Source organism: Podarcis pityusensis, assembly GCF_964106645.2.
Source record: "Podarcis pityusensis genome assembly, chromosome: 15".
Classification (NCBI taxonomy): domain Eukaryota; kingdom Metazoa; phylum Chordata; class Lepidosauria; order Squamata; family Lacertidae; genus Podarcis; species Podarcis pityusensis.
This window is the reverse complement of record NC_138040.1, coordinates 42,480,997-42,508,936: the sequence shown is the minus strand read 5'-3', so window position 1 is coordinate 42,508,936 and position 27,940 is coordinate 42,480,997. Positions and strand designations below refer to the sequence as shown.

At 45.0% G+C, this 27,940-nt stretch overlaps 1 protein-coding gene and 1 long non-coding RNA gene across 9 annotated transcripts in view; one reads left to right on the top strand and one right to left on the bottom strand.

The window, feature by feature from the left end:
• LOC308463870 overlaps positions 1 to 27,940 on the top strand; it is a 439,765-nt gene that overhangs the window by 41,214 nt on the left and 370,611 nt on the right. The window lies entirely within an intron of this gene.
• STC1 (stanniocalcin 1) lies at positions 310 to 27,471 on the bottom strand. The gene is made up of 4 exons (XM_080982627.1): positions 27,161 to 27,471; positions 20,714 to 20,856; positions 16,536 to 16,747; positions 310 to 7,444 (listed from the first exon to the last, which is right to left on the bottom strand). Exons 1-4 carry the CDS (start codon positions 27,276 to 27,278, stop codon positions 7,174 to 7,176), a joined length of 744 nt encoding a protein of 247 aa, XP_080838753.1. The 5' UTR covers positions 27,279 to 27,471; the 3' UTR covers positions 310 to 7,173.

The following is a 27,940-nucleotide window of genomic DNA, read 5'->3' as shown; positions in this document are numbered from 1 at the left end:
ATCGTCTGTCCTCCGTGCAAACAAATCAGAGTAAATTCTTATTAAATAGCCAACACCATTTGATCTCCTTGCAAACAAAGACTCAATAGACACGTCGTCTGGAAGTGATGGTGGTTCCTGGTAGATATCCAGATTCAGCCATAAATTCTTGGTAGCTGCCTGATGGTCCTGATGGTCTGGATCGTGGCCCTGGACGTATCCTCATTCAGCCAGGGCTGCAAGTCTATTTTGCTGACATTCAAAGGATGATCTGAGCTGAAGTTTAAGTGAAAACCTTTTTTTTTTTTTTGCAAAAAAGAAGACAGACACTTAGCATGGGATAGGTTTTTTTATTTTTCTCTCAGAAGGAATCCACCATAGGTTTTATAATGTTACTCATCCTTTAATTATAAAAATAAGCAGAGAAAATAACTTGCATCTTTTCTTGTTGCTGCGATAGATTTCAAATCTTTATAATGAACATATGGAGTTATTTTTTCTTTTTCTTTTTTAAAAAAATGCAATTTAATAAATAAATAATGACATATACCAGATATGCTCACTGTTTATTCCAGTACTTGGCAAAAAAATTAAATTATAAATACATACTTAAATTTATATATCTATATATGTATGGAAATGACACAAATTATCTAAAGTGCAGGGCAGGGAAAAATCACAATTAAATCATGTAAATCTTATTCTTTTAAGATAAGCCAACTGCCATCTTGGAGTGGGACTCTTCAATTTATAAGGCCAAACATATTTAAGAATTAGATGAATGAAATTCAGTCATATTTTACATTGGGTGATTACTATTTCCAATCAAAACTCTACGGATTTATTCCAGAGCTGTGTTCTTGATTTGCCATAGACCCATTTATGTTGTTGTTAAGGCTATCCTAGGCAGTTAACTATCAGTGAAAGGCATTTAAAGTGCAATCCTAGACATGCCTACTCAGAAGTAAGCCCCAGTGACTTCAGCAGCACATGTTCCTAGCCAAGGCTGCAATCCTACAGATGTTCACCTGGGACTATGACCCAATGGATTCAGTGGGCTTTCTTCTGAGTGGACCTATGTGTCCAGGACAGCAGCCTTAGGGGTATCTCAAACAACGTTGATGCCCTAAATGAAAATCAATCGCGCCCGTGCCTGTCATTAGCCCTGCATCTTATTGTATGAGGCGTGGAACTATTTATTCAGTGGAGTCCAGGAGAGGGGACAGTTTGTGTTCTCTCATGTAACAGTTTTCCCAGTTGAAAACCCCTTTCTTGTTCCTTACTAGTGAATGGAAGAGCGGGGGTGGGGGGTGGGGGCTGCAGTTGGGAAAGCTTAAACCATATTACCTCAAGAAGCTGATAGTAGGAAAAATTGTGTTATTCCTCTCAGTAGATTTTGCTGATTAGTCTGGAGTCTTTGGAATCCCACTGCCCTAGGCAAATGCATGTTCTGCCTACACCATCACATGGTGGCCTTCAGATGTTGCTGGCTTATAACTCCCTTCACTGTTGGCTGGGAGCTGATGTTCTGCAACATCTGGAGGGTACCATGTTGGCTACCACTGGCCTATGGGGTAGGACCACCCTTAGCTTCTGTTATTGGTGGACCTGCAGCAGGGCGCACCCTTCAAGAAAGAAACCTCATTCCTTCATTCAACTAAATAGCAAGAGTCATGGGCTTTGGCGGAGCAAGAATTCTGTGATGGCTAAATTCCATGAATCAAAACATATGGGCATGAGGGGGGTTATGGCAACTGTGGAAAAGCTGAAATGTAAAGCAAGATCCTATAATATGGCATAATACTCTTGCAAAAGAGATTGTTAACCCCCCCTCCCATTCAAGCATACATTTGAGATCTGGGCTATTCAGACTTCCACACTGATGGCCTTTATTGAGTGAATATAAACTTCAAGATTTGTTCCACAGGGTGCTAAGTACTGCTCAAGATCAGACATTCTAGAACCCAAAATCCCCCTCACAAAGATTAATTTTCAAGCACGTTAGAAAGGGTGCAATCCTGCAAAATAGGAATCTAGCTCACCTGAAAAGTGTCAAGATTATATTCCACAGCATCCCATCTAGACTGAGCTTGACTGCATAATACAGAGTGCAGAAATGCCTAACCGTCTGCAATTTCTTTTCACTGCTTATAATCCTGTAACAGCACTTTCTGGGATACATACTGTATATGGTAAATAAAGTCAGCAAAGACTGAAGTGCTGCCCCTGGCTTGAAACATATTAGCTGTAAGTTGCTGCTTAAAGGCTTCATGGTAAATATTCTATTGCTTTGTATATTTTTCCACGAGAAGTGTACTTTTGAAACGTTCTCTGCCCTCCTTAACCAATTTACAAATTGGCTATAGCACCCCCAACTGAGCACACTTGGAATGCACAGATCTCTCTTGATTTTGACTGCATGCGCAAAATAGTTTCTCATCTTTGAACTAAATGCACATTAGAAAGAGCAGGAAAAGTTTGAATCTTATTGGGAAAGTACAATATCTCCGGATGCTTCCTTCAAACTTTGAAAGCATGCATGTTTGAAAAACTCAGATATACAGGGGAGTTGTGAGGTCTGGTCCAGATAAGCAGCTCATCACAGGATAGAAAACAACAACATTTGCACGATGAAAACTAGCCTTCTCTTTGACACATTCGTTTTCTGGATTCAAACACAATTTATGGGAACAGTTTCACTGGCTCTGGTATCAGCAGACAGCATTCCTGGGCAGCTGCTGAGGGTCCACCTATGGGTGGCTGTGCAAAGTACTCACTATTTACATTTCTAAATCATTGGGGGGGGGGCTATTACAGAGTGCGGTGCTGCTGCTGCTGCCTACTCTCGGTAGCAAGGTTTGTATATAAGGGAGGCTCATAAGATGGCTGGGCAGCTCGAACCTGAAGCTAGCCTTGGATTTTACTGGTTGCTGTAAAGGAGTCTGTTGACATTTCACAGACTGCAGAAGTAATAGATGCACAGCAGACACAGCTGGCATGGTGCCACCCAGACCTTTTGGACTGCAACTGACTACTAGCCATGCTGGCTGGGGCTGATGGGAGTTGTAGTCTACAGCATCTGGAGGCTGCCATGCTGGCTATGCCTGGTGTACAGAGTTAAGGTACTTTTAGACACACCATGCAGGGTTTGGTTTCTGAAGTCATTCCTTCCTAGCCAGTGCTTCAGAGGTTTTCTTCCATTTAGCCATACATACAAGCCATCTGGCAATGATCAAAGCAACTATCTTGCCCAGTCACAGTTGTTTCAACAGCTTGGTGTCTTTAGAACTGGACTTTCCCCATTGTTTAATTAATATTTATTGAATTTATATACCACCCTATACACAGAGGTCTCAGGGCGGTTCACAGAACTGCAGTGTGATTGTAAACATGCATTTCTTAGAAGTAAATCCTACTAAGTACAATAGGGCTGACACCCTTTCGTAGGCCAAAGAATAGGAATCTGTGGTCCTCCAGGTGATGTTGATCTCCAGCTGCCATCAGCCCCAACCAGAATGGCCAGTGGCCAGGCATGATGGGAGTTGTAGTCCAATGAAATCTGGAAGGCCAAAGGTTCCCCCATCACACTCACAGGCAGTGTGCTTGGGACTGCAGCTTCATCCACTCTGGGGGCACTTGAGCTCTGCTCAGTGGTTCCTAAATAGTATCCATGGTGCAACAGTGGAGCCCTCCATGTTCCCCCTGCCTTCTTCAACCCTGATTTTTCCATGTTGAATGGCATGGTCTAAAAGGCGATTGGAAGTGAATTTTGCTGAATGCACTTAGAAGCCTCCCATCATAACGCAAGGCTCCAGATCATAACGACAGCAACCAGTGGAGGCTGTTGCTCCATTTGGGTAAATGGAGCACTGCCCCACCAACCTCAGTCTGCCCCCAGCCAGCCCTCGCCTGTCTGCCTTCTTACCTACAACCAATCCATGGCATGGCCCTGGCTGTAAGATCCTTCTTCCTTAGTCTATTATTGCCCCTTGCAGAACTCAGCCTGGAGAAGGATGGGAATAAGACTAGAATTAGTTGGCTCTGCCTGTCAAGGGCTCTGGCGCCACCTGCTGTTGGCTCCCTGGCTTCCACCCCACAAGTCATAATGGGCCCCAGCCACTACTGACTCCAGGTCTGGAGGGGGCAGAACCGGCATGCGTGCCTCCACTTACCGTGGGGAGAGATAATTTAAGAATGCCTGAAGAGGACTTTAGAACCAAGAATATTTAGTTTTATCCAACAAGTGCCATTATTTCAATGCAGGCGGTGTTTAATGCTACCAGTGCCCGGGGGGGGGGGGGGGGCGGAGGAAAAAAAATCAAGGTACAAGATTAAAATGCATACTATAAAGATATTCTGTTCTGCATTTAAAAGCAGACTCCTCTGGAAATTATGTACAGTACATGAGCTCTACTATTTATACCACAGAACAAGTCTTGAAACTCTGTTCTCAAAACAACTGCCTTTTGCTCAAGATTCTTTTTAAAGCTTTGAATTAAGATACAGTACATAAGGATATTTGCTTGCTTTTGAAGCAGTGCAAGAGGTATGCAACTCCCACAGTCACGGCTGACCACAGACAAAGTACCCTAATAGAAATAAGGGCCTAGTGGTCACAGAGGTGGCAGACCTGTTGGCTGCACTAGACCACTTCAAGCTGCAGGTATGGGGGTCCCATGGCTGAATGTATCTCTGTCTTTAAAAATACAGCCACCAACTAATCCATCCCCTACCAAGAATCAGAGTTGGAAGGAACCTTTTGCTCTGTGCATGATCTGCCATACAGGTTCCCTTACAGATGGGCATCCGGCCTCTGCTAAAATACCTTTTCTGAAGGAGAGCCCATCAATTCTTGAGGGAGTCCACTCCATTGCCCAAGAGCTCCTACTGCAAGCACATCAAAGGGTTTCAGCCATGCTAGGTACAAACTTTCCATGAGTGGTACAGTGCAGATACAGATTTAAGCTCCCGCCTCCACCAACACACACATGAAAACAACACCAGGGACTATTTTGTACCACTGCTATGATCTATAGCAGGGGTAGGGATTCTGTGGCCTGCAAGCTGTTGCTGAACTTGGATCAGTTCCAACCTGCTTGATCAATGACCAGGGATGATGGGTGTAATCCAACATCTGGAGGGCCACAGGGTCCCCATCTCCATGACCTGGACAACTTGCAACACACCATTGATCTATGGCCATCCTAGAACTGAGCATACATGACCTTCCAACATTTTCCTCCATGTTTGGTGGCAATGAAATTGATAGAGACTATTTCGCTGTATATTCCCCATTGGAAGGAGGAAATCTGTAACACGGGGATGGAGGAAGCCACAGCCCCTCTCATTAGACTCCAAACCCCATCATCCAAACCATTGGCCACACTGGCTGGGGCTGATGGGAGTTGAAGTCTAACAATATCTGGACAGAGGTTCCTGAGCTGTGCTATACCCATTTGCTGGGAGAGAGACATGCCATTAGTAGGGGTGGGGCAACATGGCTTCTTACATTTCCTTTAAGGTTTCCCTCCTCCTCTGCTGCTAAAAGTAGCAACAGCAACAACTGCAGTAGTGGCAGCCAATCTGCTATTTTGCATCGCCACAAAGCTCCAGAGCTAGTTCTGGTAAAGAAAAAAAATGGCAGCTGAAACAAGGAGAAGAAAAAAAAAAAGGTGGGAAACATTTGGCAAAATGACCCCTTTTCCCAGTGTGGTGATTGGGAAAACAAAGTACTCAGAATCCCCCCATCCCCCCCCCTTCTGAAAAACTTTGGCTGCCCTATTATAAACCTGTTTTTGGTGACCTTCATTCAGATGGTGTGTGCAGGTGTGGCCAAGAGCAACTGTTGCAGTGGGGTTCTCTCTGTGACAGGGGTGGGGAACCTGTGGTCCTAAAGGTGAATTGAGACTATAACTCCCATCATCCTCAGCTGGCTGGAGCTGATGTGAGCTGGAACCCAATAACTTATGGAGGATCACAGGTGCCCCCCTTTTCTTGCTTTAGGGTCAACACAGTGCAAAAAATCAGTTTTTGTATAAATCAGGCATTTAAGGGATCTTCAAGCTTGAGAAAATTAAGAGCACAACACTGAGACCATAAGCCCAGATATGACAACCCTACTTGGCCTTGGCCAGCACCATTCATAAGGAGACTTCCCAACTGACCTCTATAGACTGTGCAACTGCTGTAGTTTTGACTCGCCACCATTTATCTGCCAACTTAGTTCAGCAGAATTTAGCCTTCAACAGTTGACTTCATTCCCTCCCTGCACAAACTGCAATGGCGTTTGAGCTACAGTACAGTGATAGTTTGGTGTTTGCTGAAGAAGTGCTGTTAACATTGCTTTCAAGAAAAGCCCAGATTCATTGGATTTCTTTATGGGAAGGTGAGTGGAAAGAAAAGAGGGTATTTCCATTTCAGGAATTAAGGGATCCCCTCCCCAACCAGAAATCCCAGGTCCATGCAGCTTGTCTGAAGACAGCGAAAGAAAATAAATCCTCGCCATACCCTACCCCTCACCCAAAAACCCACCTGTTTTCCAGGGGCCGGTCTATACATTCATTTCAAACATATGATAAATTTCCTGGGACTATACCACTTCAAAATGCAGATAAGGGGATTGTATTTCTTGGCAGAGATGAGCAGGGAACATTCACAACCCCTTGTCAATGAAAAGCCCAGGGGTCAATGGAGATGGTCCTAGAACAGCTTTTTGAGATATGCTAGTTGTTGTTTTTAAGTGTGTTAAATCTAAGGGCTGTACCCTATGCTGGTCCTACCCAGAGCAGACACATTGAAATCAATGGACACCTTAATTTCAGTGGGGCTACACTGAGGAGAACTTTGGTGGATACAAGCAATTGTGCATTAAATTTGCAACTCTCCTATCTGCACAATGAAGCAGCTCAGTCCTAGGAGGAATATACCACATGTCATTATTTGTTTTGAATGTGTAGATTAGCTCAGTGTTCCTTAAAATCAATTACAGTAAATTTCTGGTGTTTATTAATGCTAAAGGAAAAGAAGAAGTAAATTTCCTACTTTGGTAGAGCTTGGATTCCCTACACCAGCCTTCACCAAATTAGTGCTCTCCAGCTGTTTTGAACTACAACACCCAAGAGCTGAGGTCCAAAACATCTGGGGGGAAACCAGGTTGGTGAAGGCTGCCCTACATTTCCACCCTCTCAAGGAATGTTACACACTCTCTGAGGAAGAACGTTTCATGTGGGACTGAACAGGCCCCTCCCCCCGCAGATTTCGGAAATAGATTTTTAGCTTCTGAGGCTCAGTGATACGTCTCCGATTGAAGTCTGCTCTCGGATGGATTTGGGCACAATGATCTGTCTGCAGGAGGTGGAAAAGGCTGGCCATGTTCGGACCGATTTTTGCCATCAAACTGTCCTTTATGGTCGCCACCGTCTCTTCATCACATTCCAGTAAGCTTCTCACGAGCTTGTTGTAATACCTGTGTTAAGATCAGACAGTTAGTTGTTCATATTTCCTCCCACCAATACAATTAAAGCATTTGTGCGGCATTTCGGACCACACCAAAGAACTTCATATGCATTATTTCATCACCACCACCACCACCACCACCACCACCATATATTACTTATACCCTGTCTGTCTGGCTGGGTTTCCCCAGTCACTCTGGGCGGCTTTCAACAGGAGATTAAAAATACATTAAAACATCAGTCATTAAAAACTTCCCTAAACAGGGCTGCCTTCAGATGTCTTCCAAACGTCAGATAGTTGTTTATTTCCTTGACATCTGATGGGAGGGTGTTACACAGGGCAGGAGCCATTACCTAGAAGGCCCTTTGCCTGGTTCCCTGTAACTTTGCTTCTTGCAGTGAGAGAACTACCAGAAGGCTGTTGGCACTGGACCTCAGTGTCCAGGCCGAACAATGGGGTTGTAGATGCTCCTTTAGGTATACCGGGCCAAGGACATTTGGGGCTTTAAAGGTCAGCACCAACTCTTTGAATTGTGCTCAAAAACGTACTGGGAACCAATGTAGGCCTTTCAAGACTGGTGTTATGTGGTCTCGGCAGCCTGCTCCCAGTCACCAGTCTAGCTGCCGCATTCTGGATTAGTTGGAGTTTCTGGGTCACCTTCAAAGGTAGCCCCACGGAGAGTGCATTGCAGTAGTCTAAGCAGTAGACAACCAGAGCGTGCACCACTCTGATGAGACAGTCCGCGGGCAGAGAGGGTCTCATCCTGTGTACCAGATGGAGCTGGCAGACAGCTGCCCTACACACAGAATTGACCTGTGCCTCCATGGACAGCTGTGAGTCCAAAATGACTCCCAGGCTGCGCACCTGGTCCTTCAAGGGCACAGTTGCCCCATTCAGGACCAGGGAGTCCCCCACACCTGCCTGACCCCTGACCCCCCAAAACAGTACTGCTGTCTTGTCAGGATTCAACCTCAATCCGTTAGCCACTATCCATCCTCCAGCCACTCACACAGGACCTTCAATAAAACGTTTACAAGCACCCTGCCACAAACTTCAGTATCAGAGCCAGAGCTTTTTTTTAAGCTGGAACTCAGTTCTAACACCTCTCAGGTGGGCATCATTGCCATAATAAGAGAAGAGAGGAGGTGCTCAGGATGAGCTCCAGCACTTTTTGTTCTAGAAAAACAGGACTGATCAGGGCCTAACTAAGGACTCTCCCACACTTCCGCTTGTCCTGCCACTTCCCTCAAGGAAAACCAACGGTTTACAGCTGAATTGGACCAAATGGTGACCAGTTTTTTCTGGGGGTTTGCTGTTTCTTCCGATTCAGTGGTAAAGAGTGTTTGTTTTCCAGGGAAAAGATGCAAGGCAAACACAAAACTGCCCAGACCCATACCTAAGAAGCACGGGACAAGTGGAAAACTGCTTGGGTCCATGCAAAAGTGTGGCTGAGCCCTCACATCACTATAATTGTGTGGCTTGTAGCCATGTGAGAGGATTTTTCTTTTTAAATGAATCCTAGATGGAAGGCAATTTTGATTTCAAGCATAAGACACAGAAGGGGGAGGTTTAACCATTTGCACCCCAGCCACAACCCTAATGGAAATCCCCCCTCTTTGTGCTGCAATTAGCAACAGAGTTCACAACTCGGGCTCTCAGCTACTATATGACACTAGCTTCTCAATGCAAAGGTCTCTTGGTTCCTCAAAGGATTCCATCCATTCCCTGGCGCTGCCCAGTTTTCTCAGAGAATGGGCCATTTCTAACATAGCTCCCCATCTGCAGAATGCTCTCATGAGGTGGCCTTTTGCATTCCCTGTGTCCCTAACTAGAACCTAGCTAACTAGGAATGTCTTACATGCAGTTGTCATTGAAATGCAGAGCCAAACTAGACACAACCCCACCCATGCAATTAGCAACCACAGTGCCACCCTCATGTATGCCTTTTTGAGAAGCAATTTCAGGTGCAGGGCACATCAGGACCATGGCATACAGGCGGTGGCGACTGGCCCGTTGGGATTAGTAAGGCACAAGGCAGGAAGACCAACAGCTGTTGAAGCCAATGGCAGGTGAAGCTGGAGGCACTAATAGACAGAGCTAACTAATTCTGGCTTTGCCCCCATCCATCTCCCTGCTGACTTCTGCAAGGGCAAAACACAGACTAAAGGAGGAAGAAGAGGAGGAAGGTGATAGGCTTTGTAGCCCCCTGGGCTGGATGGAAGGCAGGTGGGAGCTGGCTGAGGTGGGTGGGGCAGTGCTCCTTAGAGCAGCTTTCCTCCTTTGCCCCTTGCAAAGTCCTGATTCAGATCTGGCCCCAGATGCCTGCTATCTGCACTCTGGGTGGGAGGAGGGAGACTCCATGATTATATTTGGCTTTAATGTTGGTATCATTTTTGTAAGTTGGTTTGCAGAAGTTTGTAAAAAGGTGAGTAATAAATACAGTAAATGACAAACGTGATTTTAAAAAGCTATTGTTGCAGTTGCTAGTTGCATGAATAGGGCAACATCCGATTTGGTCCATGGCTGCAATACACAGGGGCCAGTTTCCCAAGAGGCAGCCCCATGCATCTGAACGACAGAACCACGTTGGTGAAGCTAATCTTGGGCATCATCTTTCCTCCCACCAGCCCAACCTCTGCAGACTCCAGCCACGGGGGGTGGGGGGAACTGCTTCATGGAACTCGTGGAGTCTGCTTCCAAAGAACCAGACAGTGGAGTTTTAAGAATCTGAACTATTCTGTCCTGCCCTACAATAACTGCTCCAGAAATGCAAGACATCTTTCATTTAGAGAAAGAAGGTTTTCACACACGATACTAAGAACCTCTTCAAGCATGGAATGAATCAATTCTGAATTAACTAAAAAAAGAAAGTAACTTTTAAATGAAATTAATGCTCTGGTCAATGTGACTTTTTCATTCAGTTACATACACAGGAAATAAATGCAAGAGAACACTTGAGAGTTCATGCAACTGGTCAATTCAAGAATGCTCTTGCTGCATTTTTGAGCTGAGGAGTGGCTGCTGGAAGCTGAAACAGATGACAGAAGTCCAGATTTTACTCAATCGTAGTCAATAAGAGGCTGATGCAGTGCAGTGGCTTAAGAGGACCTTGAGTTTAACACCCCACTCAGTAGTCACAAGGGATGGGTGAATTTGTCAATTTTGATTTCTCTCAGTTCTCCAGTCTTAAGTTTACTTCTTCACATTTTCACATCAGTTTTTTTTTAATTACAAAGTCCTCATGAAAATTTATGTTAATTTCTCCTAAAACACATTTTTATATGTAGTTTTGACTAATGTACACATTCTTGCAAGTACCCCCCCCCCCCACTATTAATTCACAATCCTAGTATATGGATTTTTGCAAAAGTTGGTTGGAGATCTCAAAATTCAGATAAGTGTGAATTTTGAAGGATTCACCTTTAAACATGTACTGAACCGAATTTCTCCTCTGCCCCTACCATCAAGGCCTGATGAACACTTTGAGGACCTGAAAGCACCACAGAAATGCTAACAATTAATAGTTATCTGCACCCAATGATTCTTTTGTGCTTTCCTTTGTTCTGTGACCCCCACAAATGATAGATTAGTCCTATGCATTTAGTCTTGCTATTTCAATGATCCTCTCAGAGAGGGAGAAGATCTATCAAGAATTCAGCATGTCGGTTTTCCCCCCTGCTATTACTTTTTGCACAGGCAGCTCCAGCTTAAACATGGACTTTGAAATAGGAGTGCACGCCAAGGTGAGACTTTCATTAGCTGACAGCAGCTTGGAGGCTCTGTCCCTTCTTGTTCCAATGGTCAGGGATTATGGGAGTTGTAGTCCAGCATTATCTGGAAACTATTGTGTTCTCGACCCCTGGAGAAAAATCTCCTAAGCTGGTCCTGGCATTTGGGCACCTTATACTTAAGGCAGGAAATAGTTTAATAAATAAATAAATAAATAAATACTCGTTCTGGGAGTTAATCCAGATTACTGGAATCTATGGTTTCTTTATTCAAGGGTCCAGCGTTGTGTTTGGTGGATTTCTTGCATGGGGTTTCAGGCTCATTTCCCAGATGCCATTACTGAAGAGAGAGATTCATCCCCTAGTAAGACTGTGGCAATTTTCTACATACTTTGCTGGCAAAGGACCCTATTCTAAAACCTGATGGCTTGACAGACAAAAGGATTCAACTTCCAAACTGAAAACAGCTTCTCCGGAATTCACTTTCAAAAGTCTGACAAAGCAAACCACCTGTGGCTCCAAAAAAGCCTTAAAGCAGCGATGGGGAACCTGCAGCCCTCCATATGCTGATGGACTGCAGCAGCCCTCCCTCCCTCCCTCCCAGCCAGGGGCGGAGCACTTGTTCTGCACACGAAAAGCCCAGGGCTTGATTCCTGCCATTTTCAGTTAAGAAGGATCAGGTGGCAAATGATGGGAAAGATCTAGATTCACCTTGCCTAAGCTACGTAAATTTCCAGGTTGCACAAAACAATTTGATACCTCTCTGCTACATCAAGATGAAAATGCAGATTTGCTACTCAGTTGCTAGATTTTGTGCTGCCATGATGGATATTTGTTGAAGGATGGTTTGCGCCACAAACGAGGCCCAAAATGCCTATGCTCCTTCATGCTCCCTTCCTTAACAGTTTGTCCTTGTTTTTATCTTTTAAAGTTATGTATGATATAATAATCTTTTAATTATTAGTTTTTTATCCCTTACCTGTTTAAGTCTTATGTGTTCAGTTTATCCGTATGTTTTATCTTATGCTGGTCTGTGACTGAAATAAAATTTGATACTGATACTTAGAAGACATCTGAAGGCAACCCTGTATAGGGAAGTTTTTAATGTTTGGTGTCTTACTGTGTTTAAATTTGTTGGAAGTCACCCAGAGTGGCTGGGGCAACCCAACAATAACAAAAGTATTATTGTTGTTGTTAAATTTATATATTGCCCTTCAGTTGAGGATCACAGGGCAGTTTGCAATATAAAGAATGGAAAGCCTAAATTGTGAATATAATTAATATGAGACAGCAAAAGCCATGGTGAAATGAAGATCCACAGTGAGAAAGCTATTTGCAACTTCTGAGGGAACATTCTTAGAAGAACTAGAGAACAGGTGATGGGTAGGGAGACAGGACCCTGAATTCCAACACCCAAATGCTCTTGAGCAATAGATAAATTGGACAGAGCAAGAGCTATTCCAGCTGATTATCAAGATAATGACAGAATGATTTGTTTACTTGAAGCAAGCCATAAGACAAAAGCCACCCCTAAAAGCTGTCTTTTGCAACCAATGCCTATATAATGTAATAGCTTTGCAATAACTATATATAATACCTGCATATATAAGATAGGAGTGGGGAACCTGTGGCCCTCCAGATGGTGTTGATGAAGTTGTCCTACCATCCATGACCTTGCTGGCTGGGGCTGAGGGTCAGTTTGCACTGCAGTTCTAAAAACCAGCTGCAGACTACCTAGCGATGGGTAATGTGACAGAGCAGATCTAGCCATTAAACAGAGCTCTCCCTAACTTTAGTGGGTGCTCCTGATTGCTCCTTTGCAAACATAGCTTGCATTCCTGTTTGACCCTTAGGGTTTCAATTTTTAGAAAATGATTATAATCCCAGACCTATGAATGGCTAAGAACTCTGCAGAGAATGCATGGTGAAATTGCCAAAACAAGGAGAAAAAGTTCACATGGTCAACACGACATAGAACCTTTGAACCCTGCAGGTCTTTGCCTGCCTTCTTTCATAGCTAGCTAAACCAGAGTGAATTGGTTTGTGCAAGTGTAACCAGTTCTGCCACTTCTATGAATCCCAGAATTTAAGAATTTGTTTACCTCGGTGCAGGACTGAGATGGTTTTTAAAAAGGAAAGAACATCCCACTCAATCTTCTCACCGATAATCTACACCTCTAGCTATGCCAATACACTTTACTTACTGGCACACCCTTTCAACTCACCTTATGCATGCACCCCAAACGAAGGGTGTGCATAGCTCAGAGCACCTGCCTTGCATGCAGGAGGTCCCAGGTTCAATCCCACCCCAAAAGTTTTAAGACAACAAGGCTTAAAACAGCAGTGCTTTGAGGGCAGGAGCTTGAGGTGGAAGAATAGGACACCCCCTACCCCAAATATTTGCCCTTATCACATTTGGGAAGGCAGGTGAAAAATAGAGGTTTACTTCATTTACTTACAATTTACTTCCATACCACCCGCTGACTTAACACAAGTTCTCTGGGAGGTTCATCAGTAACAAGTTAAAACTGTAACTATTTCCACAAAACACATTTAAAGCTCTCTCCAACAGACCATTATGCCTGGAGTCTTATATTACTTAACAGCACTACTGGTTGAGTAATAGTAGCAGATCCTGCTGCCCAGATCCCCGAAGAACTGCTGCCAGTTGGAGGAGGCCAGAGACAGTGAGCCTGTGGTCCTCTGGAGTGGTTGGATTCAAACACCCAACAGGAAGTATGGTCAAAGGCCAGAAATTACAGGAGTTGCAGCCCAACAATATCTAGTTCACATTGTCATCTGAGTCATGTGAGGCAGTGAAGGTACTGAATTGGTGCTTTGATATGCTAATGGGCTGGATGAGGGCCAATAAACTAATTCCTGGATATGGGAATATAGGGCTGTGCTTCCCTTGAAGGAATAGGTACATAGTTTGAGGGTGCTTGAGGACCAGATGGCTTCAGTGGCAAGGAAAGTCCTTTCCAAGCTTCAGCTGGTTCACCAGCTACAAATATTCCTGGCAGGGCTGCAGTGGCCCATGCTGTGATCAGCTATTGTTTGAATGACTGCCATGCACTGCAGACAACCTTTGAAGACAACTCAGAAGTTTCACTGAGTCAATAATGCATGTGACAGATGTTTGACAGGTACCACCAGGAGAGATCATATCACATTGATTCCTTAAACAACTGCCCTAACTGCCCATCCACTTCTAAGCTCAATTTAAGGTGTTGCTGCTTACTTTTAAAGCCCCAAATAGTTTAGGGCCTGAATACCTGAAGAAGTGCCCCCTCTATAACCAATTGCCTATGCTTTTTGATCAGCAGGTTTGGTTGATGATGACATGGGACAGAGTCTTCTTCGTGGTTGTTGGACTCTGATTCCAACTCCATCAGCCCTAGCCAGCACAGCCAATGGTCAGGGAAGATTGGAGTTGTAGACTAGGAACCTCTAGAACAGCCTTTCTTAACCTTGGGTCCCCAGATGTTTTTGGCCTACAACTCCCATCATCTCTGACCACTGGTCCTGTGAGCAAGGGATCATGGGAGTTGTAGGCCCAAAACATCTAGGGACCCAAGGTTGAGAACCACTGCTCTAGAAGGTCATACACTACCCTCCCTTGCCTTACAGCAGGGGGTGGGCTACCTCAGGTCTGGGGGGGGGGATGTAGCCTTCTGGACCTCTCTACTGGCCGTTGGAATTCATCCCTGGCCATGCCCCTTATCCCCAGGTCACAGTCCGCACTTGACCTGCCTGACACCCTTCTTGAATGTTTGTCTGACTGGATTGTGCCCCTGGACTCTGATAAGGCTGATACAGAGGGGTGTGTGACTTCTGTGTGCAGAAACTAGCCTGCTGTACAAGGGCACAAGAATGAATATTAGTTGATCCACCTGCTTTTGCCCGCAGCCTTTTGCCTGAGAATCTTTTCCGCCCCCATACAGGTGTGTAAAGAACTGACATTGTTGTCATTTCAGCATTAAGTAAACATGTACCTATGTACCTAGAATAGAGGTGAGCAACTTTGGGCTCTCCAGGTGCTATTGGACTCCAACACCCATCAACCCCAACCAGTACATTCAACAGTCAAGGCCCTTCATGTGAAGGGCCAAAGGTTCCCCACTCCTCCCCGAGGACTTTCAAGTTTCTAAATGAGTGACTGTTTCAGACTTCTCTGCTATGTTTAGAGGCCCCTGCTGCCATTTAAGCTTTGCTAATGCAGTATTATGCTGCACCCCACCATGGTATCAGCAATGATAAAAATAAGGGCTGTAAGTCTTTAAAACAAATAACTTGTGGAGGGAACAAGCCTTCCCCCTTCCTGAAGCAGACAGTACAGTAGAGCGGCCAGGCCTGAAATCATACAAGCCAACGTTTCAGCAAAGAAGGCCTTGCTTGAGATCAAATTGTGAAATAGGAGTCTTTTAAAAACGTTTTAGCCTAGTACACATACCCACATGCCAATCTTTTCTCTCCCATTTCAGATACCATTCAAGACTAACCATGGAAAAGGTGCCCTGACCTTTTAATGACCTCCTGTTTGACTGCAGTGCCATCTAGTTCATGCTTAGCTTCTGTTGGGGACAGCTGAGAAAGCAGGATTGCTTTGGGAAAACTTGTGTCAATTTACTAGCTGGGAAATTCTGTTGGCTTTGTTTCCAGCAGCACGAAGGACTACCCGCCCCCCTTCAGTCACTTGAGTTCTACAGGTTGGAAGAGGCCCTGCGGCTTCTTACTCCCCCCACTGCAGAAATTGCTGCCTCCCTAGCTACATTCTCACAATTTTAACAGGATTAAGACAATCACAGAAAGACCATGAGTTCACAGGAAGTTGCCTTACACCAAGTCAGCAAGACAGCAGTGAAGAGCTGCAGCCATTTCCTTTCAGAATGACAGCCACACTGGTCCATAAAACTCACTGCCATTCACCCTGACTGACAGCATTTCTGAACAGGCACTTTTCGTCACCCTACCTGGATACGCTGGGGGTTGAGTCTGGGGCCTTTGCATACACAGCAGATGCTCTGCCACTGAACATCCTTCAACTTATTGTGGAACAGCTTTAGTTCATTACTACATTTGCATCTTGCCTTTCCATTCAGGAGCTCCAGTGGTGGACCTGGTCCTCTTTCCACACCAAACTTTATCATCACAATCAACCCAACTTGAACCAGGGTGAGCGCCAGCTTTTGGATGGTCTATGAGCAATGCACCGAATAGTGAGCCAACCGCTAAAGCAAGTCCACTCTTGCCAGTGGAACCCCTGGCATGTGGCAGGTGCCCAGCTATGTTAACCCTCATCCCTGGCCTTGACTTGAACATGCTTTTTCAAGAAGTGTACTCATGTCTTTTATAGTGCACAAACAAGCCTACCTGTTTGAGAAGTGGTTTGGAAGCTGGACGACTTCTGTGATCGCTTCTGGGTTCTTTTTTGCAATGCCGCAGATGTCCAGCTTGCTGTAACATTCCTCCTGCACCTCAGAAATCATTCGCTGGAATGTGGAGCACCTCCGAATGGCAAGGAATACTTTTGAGGTGATGCCATTTGCAATGCACTTCAAGCTCTCCTTCACAAAGGCTTTCCCCTGCCAATTGATTGTTAGGGTGTAAGTGACCAGGTTAAAAGAACAGGAGTATGAATCTTTACTGTATAATATGCTTTTGCCACATGTAATTAACGATCCTCAAGTGGGAACCTCAGTTAGCAATGGGCGAATGTTGATTTTAGTTTCTCATTTTTCCAGGTCTCCACATTTCCAGTTCAAGAGGTTGTTTTTTTAAGTTCTCATAAAAATTCAGAAGCATTTTAGTGCTAATTTCTCCCTATATACACATATGTCTGTTTTTACAAATATATGCATTTTTGCACATATTGCTTTCCTGGAGAACTGCATTGCAAAATTCAGAGAAGTGGTAATTTTAAAATTACAGCAGAGTTTCTGTTTGCATTTTATTTTGGGAAGTAAAAGTTAGGTAGATTTGCCTTTAAATGCAAACTAGACTGAATTTCTCCTCTACCCCTGCCAGTGGGGATGACTCCATTTCAGCATTCTGGACACCCAGCAATGCCTTCTCCCAAGGTACTCCATTCCCCTCCTGTTCTCCTCCCAAATTCACTAGTCCTCCCCCCTTTTTGGTATGCCCTATATAAATATATATTTTTTTAATGTACTTTTGCCAACTTGCATTTCATGGGTGGTGTTGTTTTGGCTACTTAAGGAGAATTCAGAAAACCAAATTCACCCTTAGCATGTATAATGGTAACTGCAACTAAAGCATCAGTACATACAAAGCTTACTTGGCAACACTGAGGGCTCATGTACACTTCCATTTTCCTCTGGGAAAGCCTGCAGTTTAGCATGGAATCGGAACAAACAGCAATTGGGTTTCTTTTGTGGGTTGCTGTTTCTTATGATTTAGCACTAAATCGCAGGTTTCCTGGGAGAAAACAGCAAGGGAAAGGCAAAACCACTCAGACCTGTGCCTAGAAAGCCTGGGACAAGTGGAAAAACTCCCAGACTTGTGCTTTTTAGGGACTAGCAGAAGAGTAGAGGAGCCCTGAGCCATTTTCAGGATGGAGACAGAGTTAAATTTCACAACAGATTTCCAGACAGGGAGAGGTTGATTGATAATCCAGGCTGAGAATAAACCAATTAATTTGGTTTGCTCCACACCTAGAGATCTTCTTGTGACAGTGTGTGCTCTAATAAGTAAAGGGCTTAAGCCATAAATTCAGCTGCTGACCTTACTGTTCCCAAGACAAGCCCACATCATGCAACCAACCTTAATGTTTTTGCTTAATAGTCATGCCAGCCCCCTTCCAGCCACCTCATAGAAAAGCCCGCAGAAGCCGTGCACCCTTTAAAGAGTGCACGGCTCCTGCGAGCTTTTCGACCCAGCTTGTGGGGCTGGCGGTGGGGGAAAGAGCTGCTTTCCCCCACCGCCAGCCTCCAAACCAGGTTGGAGAGTAACGCGAAGGCGTCACGCGCCTTCCCGCTGCCCCCCAGCTTGTGGGGCTGGCAGTGGGGGGAAGCGCTGCTTTCCCCCACCGCCAGCCTCGAAGAGCAGACTCTCCTGACTTCAGCAAAAGCAACGCGAAGCCTCCGGAGAGCAGGCTTGGGAGGCTTCGCGTTGCTATCGCTGAAGCCAAGGAGCCTGCATTCGCCCCACAGGACGCACACACATTTTCCCTTCATTTTTGGAGGGGAAAAAGTGTGTCCTATAGGGCGAAAAATACGGTAATTTTTTAACCTGCCATTTATCAGCAAGTTCCAGGGTAGGTTACAACAATTTAAAAGTAAATATTAAAAGCAGTTAAAATGGTCATAGGAATAGGATGCATGCTGAGAACACACACCAGCAGGTGTCTGAGGTCAGGGTAAAGCGAGATGCCTTAAGCATACAATGAAAGCTGTATAATGATGGCGCCACACCCATCTCTGTGGGGAGGGAATTCCACAACTTAGGGGCTGCCACAGAGAAGGCCCTCTCCTGGACTTCACCCCTCCCCCCCGTGGATGTCTGAGGGTGGAGGAGTTACCAAGAGGGCCCCCCACTTCAGCTGATCTTATCACCTGAAAGGAATGAGGCAGTCTCTCCGAAAGTTGGGACCTTTTAAGACTTTAAGCACCTCAAGTTGGGTCTGGAAAGGAACTGGCAGCCAAAACAGCTGTTTCAGAATAGGGGCTATGCAAGTTCCAAAGGCATCCCCCGTCAGTAATCTTCTACCCTGCAGATATAGATGCTTTGCATATGAAATCCCATCTGACTGGGATGGCAAGAAAGCCTGCAGCTCTCTAAGCATTGCTAGACTACAGCTCCCATCAGCCCTGACCACTGGCCAAGCTGACTTTTTCTGGGGTGGCGGGTGGCAATGAAATCCAACAATATCTGGTAGGCCATAGTCTCCTGCCATGGTCCCTACTTTAGATACTCTGCTACTCAGTGATGCTTAAAGCAAAAAATAAAAAATAAAAAATCCACCGTTAGTAAAAAACAAACACCCTATAATAATGAACTTTAAAATTTGCCAGTTTACTGTTCTTATTTACTGGCATCTTAAAACCTCCAGCCTAAGGAAAGCCACTCCACCTTGTCCAATGGTAGGAATGGCCAGGGCTCTAAACTTGGTGGGTTAGGTGCCTAGTTTTTAATTCCTAGCCTCCTAGGAAATAGAAGTGCAAGTCATGTCAGGCTGATCTGGCACTGCACATCTCCCTGCCAGCTCCCACAGTAGGAGTGGCTGTGTGAAAAGAACATTTGTTTCCTCTTGAAAGGGAAGCTTGATTCTCCACCCCACACGACATCCTCTGCCAAGCCTTCACACACAGTGAGTGGAAAATGTACTGTCATAGAACGGGCCCCTAGTCCCAACCCACCACTTGAATGTATCCACTGTGTTAATAAAATGTTTGGTTTTTTTAAAAAACAACAACTGAATAAACTGTCTCTTGATACAAGTTATCACATATTTGCAGCAAATGAAGCACCTGACATATCTGCAGCTACTTAAAATATTAAGGGACAAAGGACAATTCAGAAGCTCTTCATGCAACCAGCAGCTTTGTTGCAGCTCAGTATCATTGATAACTGGCCAGCAGTGGCTTTCCAGAACAGGCTGGAGTCTTCCCCAGGTCTACCTGGAGATAACAGGGACTGAACCTTGGACTTTTGGGAAGTTATCTGCCAGTGAGCTACAACCCTTATTTGCTCAAATAGCTGGGACTCCACCAGGCTTAAGAACAAAATGGGCCATATACAAATAAAATTATATATGTATCCCCAGTAGTGGGCCATGTTGGCTGAGGCCAAGGGAAGTTGACACCAATATCATCTAGAGGGCCAAAGGTTCCGCTGTCCCTGTTTTAAAGAAAACAAGACGCTTCATTTTAAGAGGATACACACAAGCATCACAACAACCAGCATCTTAGAAGAAGCATTTCCTTCTGTGGAATAAGAATGCTTCTTTTTATATCTGCAGTTGTTGTAAGACAGTGGTTGCGAAACTCCAGCCCAAAAGCCAATTTAGGCCACTGAGGCCTCCCTGTTTGGCCTGTAAGGCTATCTCAGCCAAGCCAAGTCCACTCTCCATCAGTTGCACTATATGAAGACAGGTGAATTCTGAGAACTTATGTACAATACAATAGTACTGGTTGCAGCAGCGTCTCACCCCTGGGCATATGAGTCAAAGAAAGCTGCCTCCTACTCATACCCCTGGCTCATATAGCTCAATAGTACCTACACCAACAGGAACCAGTGGCCTTTCAGCTGTTGCTGGGCTACAACTCCCACCATCCCTGAACATTGACTATATTGGATGAGGCTGATAGGAGCTGGAGTCCACCAACATCTGGAGGACCAGCTGTTCTCCACCCACTGATCTGCACTGACTAGCAGAGACTCCCAAGGGTTTCAGACAGGAGACTTTCCTATCTCTAAGTGGAGATGCCTTTTGCATGGAAAGCATTGCACCACCATGGAGCCCTGGCCCTTCTTCCCCTGTCCATCAGCAAGAAAGCTGCAAGGGAAAAGGGGTTAGGCTGATACTTTACCTGAGTGTCAAATTTAGCTGCACTGTAGAGAAAGGATTTGCAGATGTCATACATGCCGCCTGTGTCACATGTGGAATTTTCCAGGCAGGCAAAAGCACCACACCCTACTTGGAGGGCACTATTTAAACACCGCACCACATCCGCTGCAAAAGAGAAGGGGTAGAGAGAAGGAGAGTCCATCTTAATACAGACTTCTGCCATGCCTCATGTTTCCATAGCAGCTTTCAACTCAATTGAAGGCATTTGCCAGCAATTGTTAAGTCATTGCTTTCCTCTTGGAGTGTGCATATTCTACACATCACCTTTAACAAGCACCCACAGCTAAGCCACCACACCTCAAATGCATTTCTGCTGCAAGAGTCAGCTTCCAGCACCTTGGAGAGTACATTTTCTGCATCAAGCCTTTTTTGTGTGTGAAATACACCAGGAGGACACCATCCCAGAAAGTCTTAGTGCATAATTGGACAGTTGAACCACAGGTGACAGGCACTAAACTAAGTTCCTGAAGGCACGGTTGCCTATTCATCACAGACACAGTAAGTCAGACAGGCTGCATTTGGGGGTCCTCCTGTTCATTTTGGTGAGGTGGATTTCTGCCCTGAAGTCCAGCCCTCATAGCATCACTGATTTTAGGGACTCCAAATTGGAAAGCATGACTGCCAAGAAAACAAACGTTTCTGGTGCTTTCATTTTACAAACCAAACCGAGAAGCCTCCACCCCAGTTATGTTGCCACTTTATAAACATTTGATTTGTCACTCCCAAACTGGTGCCCTCCAGCTGTTTTGGACTACAACTCCCACCATCCCTTGCTAACAGGTCCAGTGGTCAGGGATGATGGTGCCATAGTGAGAATGGTGGAGAGGAGTTTGTGTGTGTGTGTGTCACTATTAACATAGCAAAACATTTTTATTGCAACAAGAATCATAGCATAAGTCCACTGTTTGTAGCAATGTAACCCAATTTTACAAAGCAGGAAGAAACAAGCATATAGTTACAGTCCTGCAATGCGACACAGTCTCCAACAAGCAATGAATGTCAGACTTTGGGGCTATTACAACTGCACATTCAAAATGGTTAGTATGTACAGAAACACCCTTCCCAAAGTGCTAATTCCAGACATTGCTAGTTTGATATATCAGCTTACTGCCAATGCACCTAAGAAGCTTCACATTTTATTTTAACAGTTCACAGTTTAGCAGCCATTGCAATGCAAAGACAGACAGGTAGGGAGGAGGGAAAAGGCAAAGTTGGGTTGTCATAGCCACTGCAAGACAATTATGGGGTGGATGAGCAGCCAAATGGCAGTTCATTCCAGCTGAGCTGCTTGAGTGGGTGTCACTGTCTCACCTCTCCTTGAGAAGCAGCCAGGAAAAGGGGCTGTGTATGATGGCAATTCTGAGAAAAGAGGTGCCAAAGGACACTTTGGCCCACCCAGGCTCTCACTCCAATGCAACCATCACAAATCCTTAAGTCGGGAGTGGGGAAATGCCACCCCACAGACCTAATAAGGCTTTGCCAGGCCTCCTCATTTGGCCAAGCCACACCTACCTGCCCTATATCTGATGTCATATATGTGGGGTGAGTAAAGACTCAACTGCACCAAAATGAGGTTTGCCAGCACTGCTTACCAGTTGACCACCAGGGCTTAAATAGCACTGTGCCTTTTCCTGCACAGTTTGATTTCAACCCCTGCAGTCAAAAATTGAGGTCGGTGTGACACAATGTGGTTGACAAATAGGTGACCCCACTCCCTGTCAAGCTTGGCATGAAGGGGGTGGGGATATAAGGATCATGCCTACCTGCCTGCCAGATCCCATTCCTTACTCCGTATCATTCTATAATGGCTTGCTTAGGGCCACTCAATGAGTTTTGGGCTGAGTTTATGAACTATGGGCTTCATCAGTTAAAAAGACACACATGGCCATTATGCTCACTGAGGCTGTAATCCTAGGCCCATTTACCAGGGAATAAGTTACCTTTAATTTAATTGGGCTTGCATTTGAGTAGACATGTATGGGACTGTTGGCTTCCAACTTCATTCCAGTGATTAAACTCTGATTATGTAGCGTGAGTGTGTTTCTGCATGTATAGGGTAATGGTAATTTCCCATTCCAAGTCAACATACAGACAAGGGAGAGATTATTTGTAGAAAAAGCATTTTTGAATTATTGCTAAAATTCTGGGTGGCAAGTCAGTAAACCTTTCAAGGATAGGATGCCAAGAGGCGCAGAGGAACACCTAGCATTTTACGGACTAAAGGTGTGGCTGCAATGGATACATAATGGGCATGTTTCCATGGAATGCTTGATTGGAAAAGAGTTTCTGAACCCATGCTACAGTGCTGTGCTGTCCCTCTTCTGTTTCTGGGTAGCAATGCATGACTGTGCTAATTTTGGTTTCTCATTTTTCCAACCTTAAGTTCAGTTCTCCACATTTACACATCAGTTTGAAATTAGTCAGTATTTCTTGTGCCAAGTTTCCCTATGCATATTTTAGACATGATTTTGCTTAATAAATTCAGTTTGCAAAGCAATTTCCACCAGTATATACATTTATATGCACACTGTATTAGGTAAATTCTCATGCACATCACATGCTGGAGAACTGCATTGCAAAATTTGGAGAAGTGCAAATTCTGAAAGATGGTTGTGCTCTAGTTTGAATAATGTTTCGGAAAGTAAGTACTGGGCAGCTTTGCCTTTATATGTAAACTGAAGTTAATTTCTTCTCCATTTGGGGACTGTTAGGTAAAGGTAAAGGTACCCCTGCCCTTGGGGACTGTTAAGTACTGACAAATATGTATATCCTGACTAGGGCAACCTGGTTGGATGGGCAGGGGGTGTAAGTAATAAATCATCACCCCGCTCTTTATAAAAACCAGGATTACCTCTGAGATGCATAGAAAAATAAAATAAAAACCATCACATAACCTAAGCCACACCTGATGGCATTCCAACTCTTACAGAACACTACAAGCATTCCAGAATAAAAGAAGGCACCTTAACTCACCTCCTGAAAGCATGCACCGGCACAAAGTGTTGGGCATCACTTGAAGGTAATTCTGGAGGAACTGTGGCCTCATTCCTCACCTTGCCAACAATGGGCTGATGTTCCAAGGGGCCTTTGTCACTAACCTTAATGAGCAAGGGGTTCATGTAGGGAGAGGAGCTACTTTGCATATGTTGGACCCAGACTTATCTTGATGTGAATGCTCTCCCCAGAGAAGGACACATGGTGCCATCATTGCTTGCTTTTTGGCACCAGGCTGAAACATTTCCTGTATTGCAGGGGGTCCCTTGAGTCCCTTCCAACCCGAAGATTCTATGATTCTTACTTACCCAGGCAGGTAGCGTTATGTTTTCTGACCCTTTAGTGCTCCTCTTTTAGTGGGGTGGGAAGGATTTGTCTATTTTTGTTCAGGAGAACTTCCTAATGGATGATGCCCCATTGGATATTTCTACCTGCTTTAAATTCAGTCACCCTTAATGATGCCCCAAACCTCCCATCTAAAACAGCTGTATTATGGTATAAACTTTATAACTTAGCCTAAAGAATCACTACAGAAGGGGGTCAATTTGCACAACTATCCTTTCTGTTCCAAAATTGAACATCCCGTGCTTCTGGTGTGACACACTAAAACAGTTTAAATATAGGAAACTGCAGTCCCTTACATTTAAAAATAGATAATGCATTCTACACTCATTGCGTTGCTTGCTTTCTATGTGGAGGTGTCATGGAATTGGCAGCTGAGCATTGAAGTGCACAGCTGGAAGAAGCATGGGATGAGTATATACTGTAGAAAGAGGCAAATTACCATTGCCTTAGGATGCTCAGTGGCCAAGAGCAGTGGACCAGCACAACGGCTCATACCTTCATCAGCCACGTAGAGAAGTTGCTGAAGCAGCAGGATCTGACGCTTCCAAATCATGTTGGATGTTTGAATGGATGCACTGCGAACATGTCCGTCTGCTTAAATAAGGACCCAATGGTGCCATCAGGAAAGGACTTTGAAACAAAAAGGCAGGGCCCCATTTGATGGGATGAGCACAGGGCTTCCAGATGCAGCAAGCTGGCTTGCCACATTTGATAGTAATTATTATTTAAATTCTCATTTGAAGGAGCCCCATAAACCCAGAGTCTAACCTATAAGCATTTTGGACAAATGTTTCTTTATCTTTCAACTCCAGTTTCAAAAGCTGTCACTAATACAGGCTTTCTAATCCCACTAAATTGAGTGTAAGGCTCCAGTTAAGATTTTGCAGACAGTCACGGTGGTGAAATGGTTGAAGTGTCAGACTAAGATTGAGGTGACCCCAGCTTTAAATCCCTACTCAGCCATACAACTGACTTAGTGACCCTGGGCTAGTCATTTCTGGGCATAACCTACCGTACAGGGTTGTTGAAGGGGATTAGATGGAATGTACAGGGAGAAAATCATGTAATCCCCTTGAGCTCCTTGATGGAAAATTAGTAGAGTAATGCAGTAAATGTAGTTAAAGCCCAGTAGTTAAGCTCATGGAGGTGAGCAGAGCAGCATAAAGAACTTAGGAAGAGCCGCCAGAGTTTGTGCACAAGGCTGAACTATTTAAATATGTCAGCAGGACAATTTTCTTCCAGAAGCTGGCTGACAATCCACCAGATTTCTCCCCTGCCTGCAGGTAAATTGGTGTAACATTTTTCTCCAAGCTGAATTTCTACTCAGTCATGCAAAGGGAGATCTGTTACTTTTTGCCTGATCATGTTTCATATGTTAGGAATGACGTGCAAACCAGGACTTTTAAAAAATTGGGATGCTATTTCTCAGGGAAGCAGAGGATTTTAGACAGTAGTTCTAGAAACCTAGTGAAAAAGCTCGTTAATTTCTAGTCAAGTGTAGCATCTTGCCGTGGGTACCTTTTAAATGAGAACACTGCATGTTTCAATGCTAACTTATATGCAAGGAAAAAGAACTATTTGATAAGACAAAGCTCTCTGCAAACCATCCCTAACTATCCTCAGAAATAAATACCCTGTGTGTGGGGGTGGGGGTTATTATTTGTTACTAAGTTTTGCATTTTTGTGTTTTTATATTGCAAACTGCCCTGTGATCTTTGGATGAAGGGTGGCATAGAAATTTAATGAATGAATGAAACAACTCATTTTATAACAATATGTTTCCCTAGATTCAGGTTATAACTTGGGACTTAGCATGTTTAATATGTATTAGGGCTCTTATTGTTTTAGGCACAGTGGAATAACTGAGACCCTTTGTTTCTATAGCAACCAAGTACAAAAGGAAATTGAGCAAATACCCTAGAACTGTGCTGCAGATTCTTGCAGATCTGAAATAGCAGCCTCTCTTGGCAAGTGTCAAATCAGAGGAGTATAAATGTCTTTATTTTAAATGGGTGCAAGTGATGCCTGCCAGTGCTGGAAGCATAAGCAGCAGCCAACAACTTAGCCTTTTCAAAAGTGTTTAGCTTTAGGTAAGTCAGCAAAACATATACAGCCCATTTCTCAAATGGAACTAACTTGTTTTAAGACTGTGTATTGGTAACATGCAACATGAGAATTCCTGATTTGACTGTAGAGCAAGGGAACATTAAAAGTTAGAAGCCAGAAAGGGAAGGTGTAGATTTTCAGGTGTAGGTACTTACATGGGGTACTCTGTTCCCGGTACAGCTATTAAGGCTCCATACACACCATCCACTTAGAACACATGCAAAGCACATCACCCCCAAAGAATCCTAGGAACTGTAGTTTTCCCCTCACAGAGCTACAGTTCCCAGTACCCCGAACAAACTACGGTTCTCAGGATTCTTTTTTCGGGGGGAGGGCAGGGAGAACGCCTTAAGTATATGGTGCATACACAGCCACACACCATCTTTCTATTTCCAGAGTAGTAGGTTAGCTCTGTTAATCTGCTGCAGCAACATCACGAAAAGTCTCGGGGCACCTTGAAGACCAGCCAATTTAATTCTAGCAGAAGCTGTTTTGGGGGCGGGGCGCAATTCATCAGAGGCATGAAGTGTTCGCTAGGGAATGGTGCTTAACTTGGAGATGGGTGAACCATTCTGCTTCAGTTCAGTTCTCCAAGAAGACTGGAGGTCTCCGCTGTGGCTGAAGCGGACGGCGCAGTGTGAACCACCTCGAACACTACCCCGCATTTAGGATCACTACACCAGCTGCTGAAACGAGCGAGCGCTCTCCTCCCATTCATTCGGCTGTGGAACAGCGGCAGAAAGAGAGAGAGAAGCAGGAGGCATATTAACGCAGCGTAAAGTTCTCCTGCGCAAGCTCCCCTCCTGCACACAGCTCCCGTCCTTTCAGTGGGGCAGCGGCTCCTTTCCCCCCTTTCAGTGGGGCAGCGGCTCGCGCAGGAGAACATCCCGCCTGCGTTTGCGGCCAAAGTGAGCCGCAATAGCTGTCTGCACGGGCTCCTGCCTGCAAAGGAGAAAGAGGGTACCTGAATTTTGCGCGGCCAGCCTGGCCTTCCTGGGGCTGAAGGAGTCATTCTGCTCCACTTCGTAAGTCGCAGCAGCAGCGGCCGCCAGCAGCAGCAGGACCGCCGACTTTCGGAGCATTCTCTGCTAAGTTTCCGCTAAGTTCTCGCTTCGGGCTTCTCTCGCTTTCTGGCCCCCTCTCGAGCTGGAGCGAAGACACGGAGCCGGACGCAGCAGAGCGCGCGGCAGCGGACGGGGCTTGAGAAAGGAGCAACCGATGGACTGACGCGCCCAGTCCGTCAAAGCCGCAGCTCTCCGTCGCCACTTGGACTCCCACTCCTCCTCGCTGCAGGTGACCAACCTGGAGTTTTTATAGCCACCCTGAGAGGTTCCTTCCCCCTCCCCACCCCTACCTCCAAGTTCAAGAGCCAATCAGGAGACGCGGTGGGCAGCCAATGGGGAGCTGTGCTCATTCAAGCACAGGAAGCCTGGAACTTCATAGGAAGAATTTTTTCCAGCCCATTAAAAGAACCTGCCAAAGAGGAATATTAACCAAAAGAAAAGAAGGAGCATGAATTTTCATTTGATGGGGTGGTTGGGGGAAGAATTTAACTCAAGCTGCATGCTATGAACTGAGTGGCTCTAAAGACCAACAAATTCATAACAACAGTAAACTACCTTGTGGCTCCATTTCTATCTCACCTTTCCTGAAGGTGGGGGACATGGGTCCCCCCCCTCCAATATTATCCTCACAAACAATGAGGGAGGTTAGGCTGAGAGACAGCAGCTGGGACCCAGGGTCA

Coding starts and splice junctions, on each gene's coding strand:
- STC1 (XM_080982627.1), bottom strand. CDS start 27,278: ATGCTCCGAAAGTCGGCGGTCCTGCTGCTGCTGGCGGCCGCTGCTGCT. Junction 20,857..27,160: donor GCTGGCCGCGCAAAATTCAG/GTACCCTCTTTC, acceptor TCTCTTTTGCAG/CGGATGTGGTGCGGTGTTTA. Junction 7,445..16,535: donor CCAAACCACTTCTCAAACAG/GTAGGCTTGTTT, acceptor ATCTTAACACAG/GTATTACAACAAGCTCGTGA.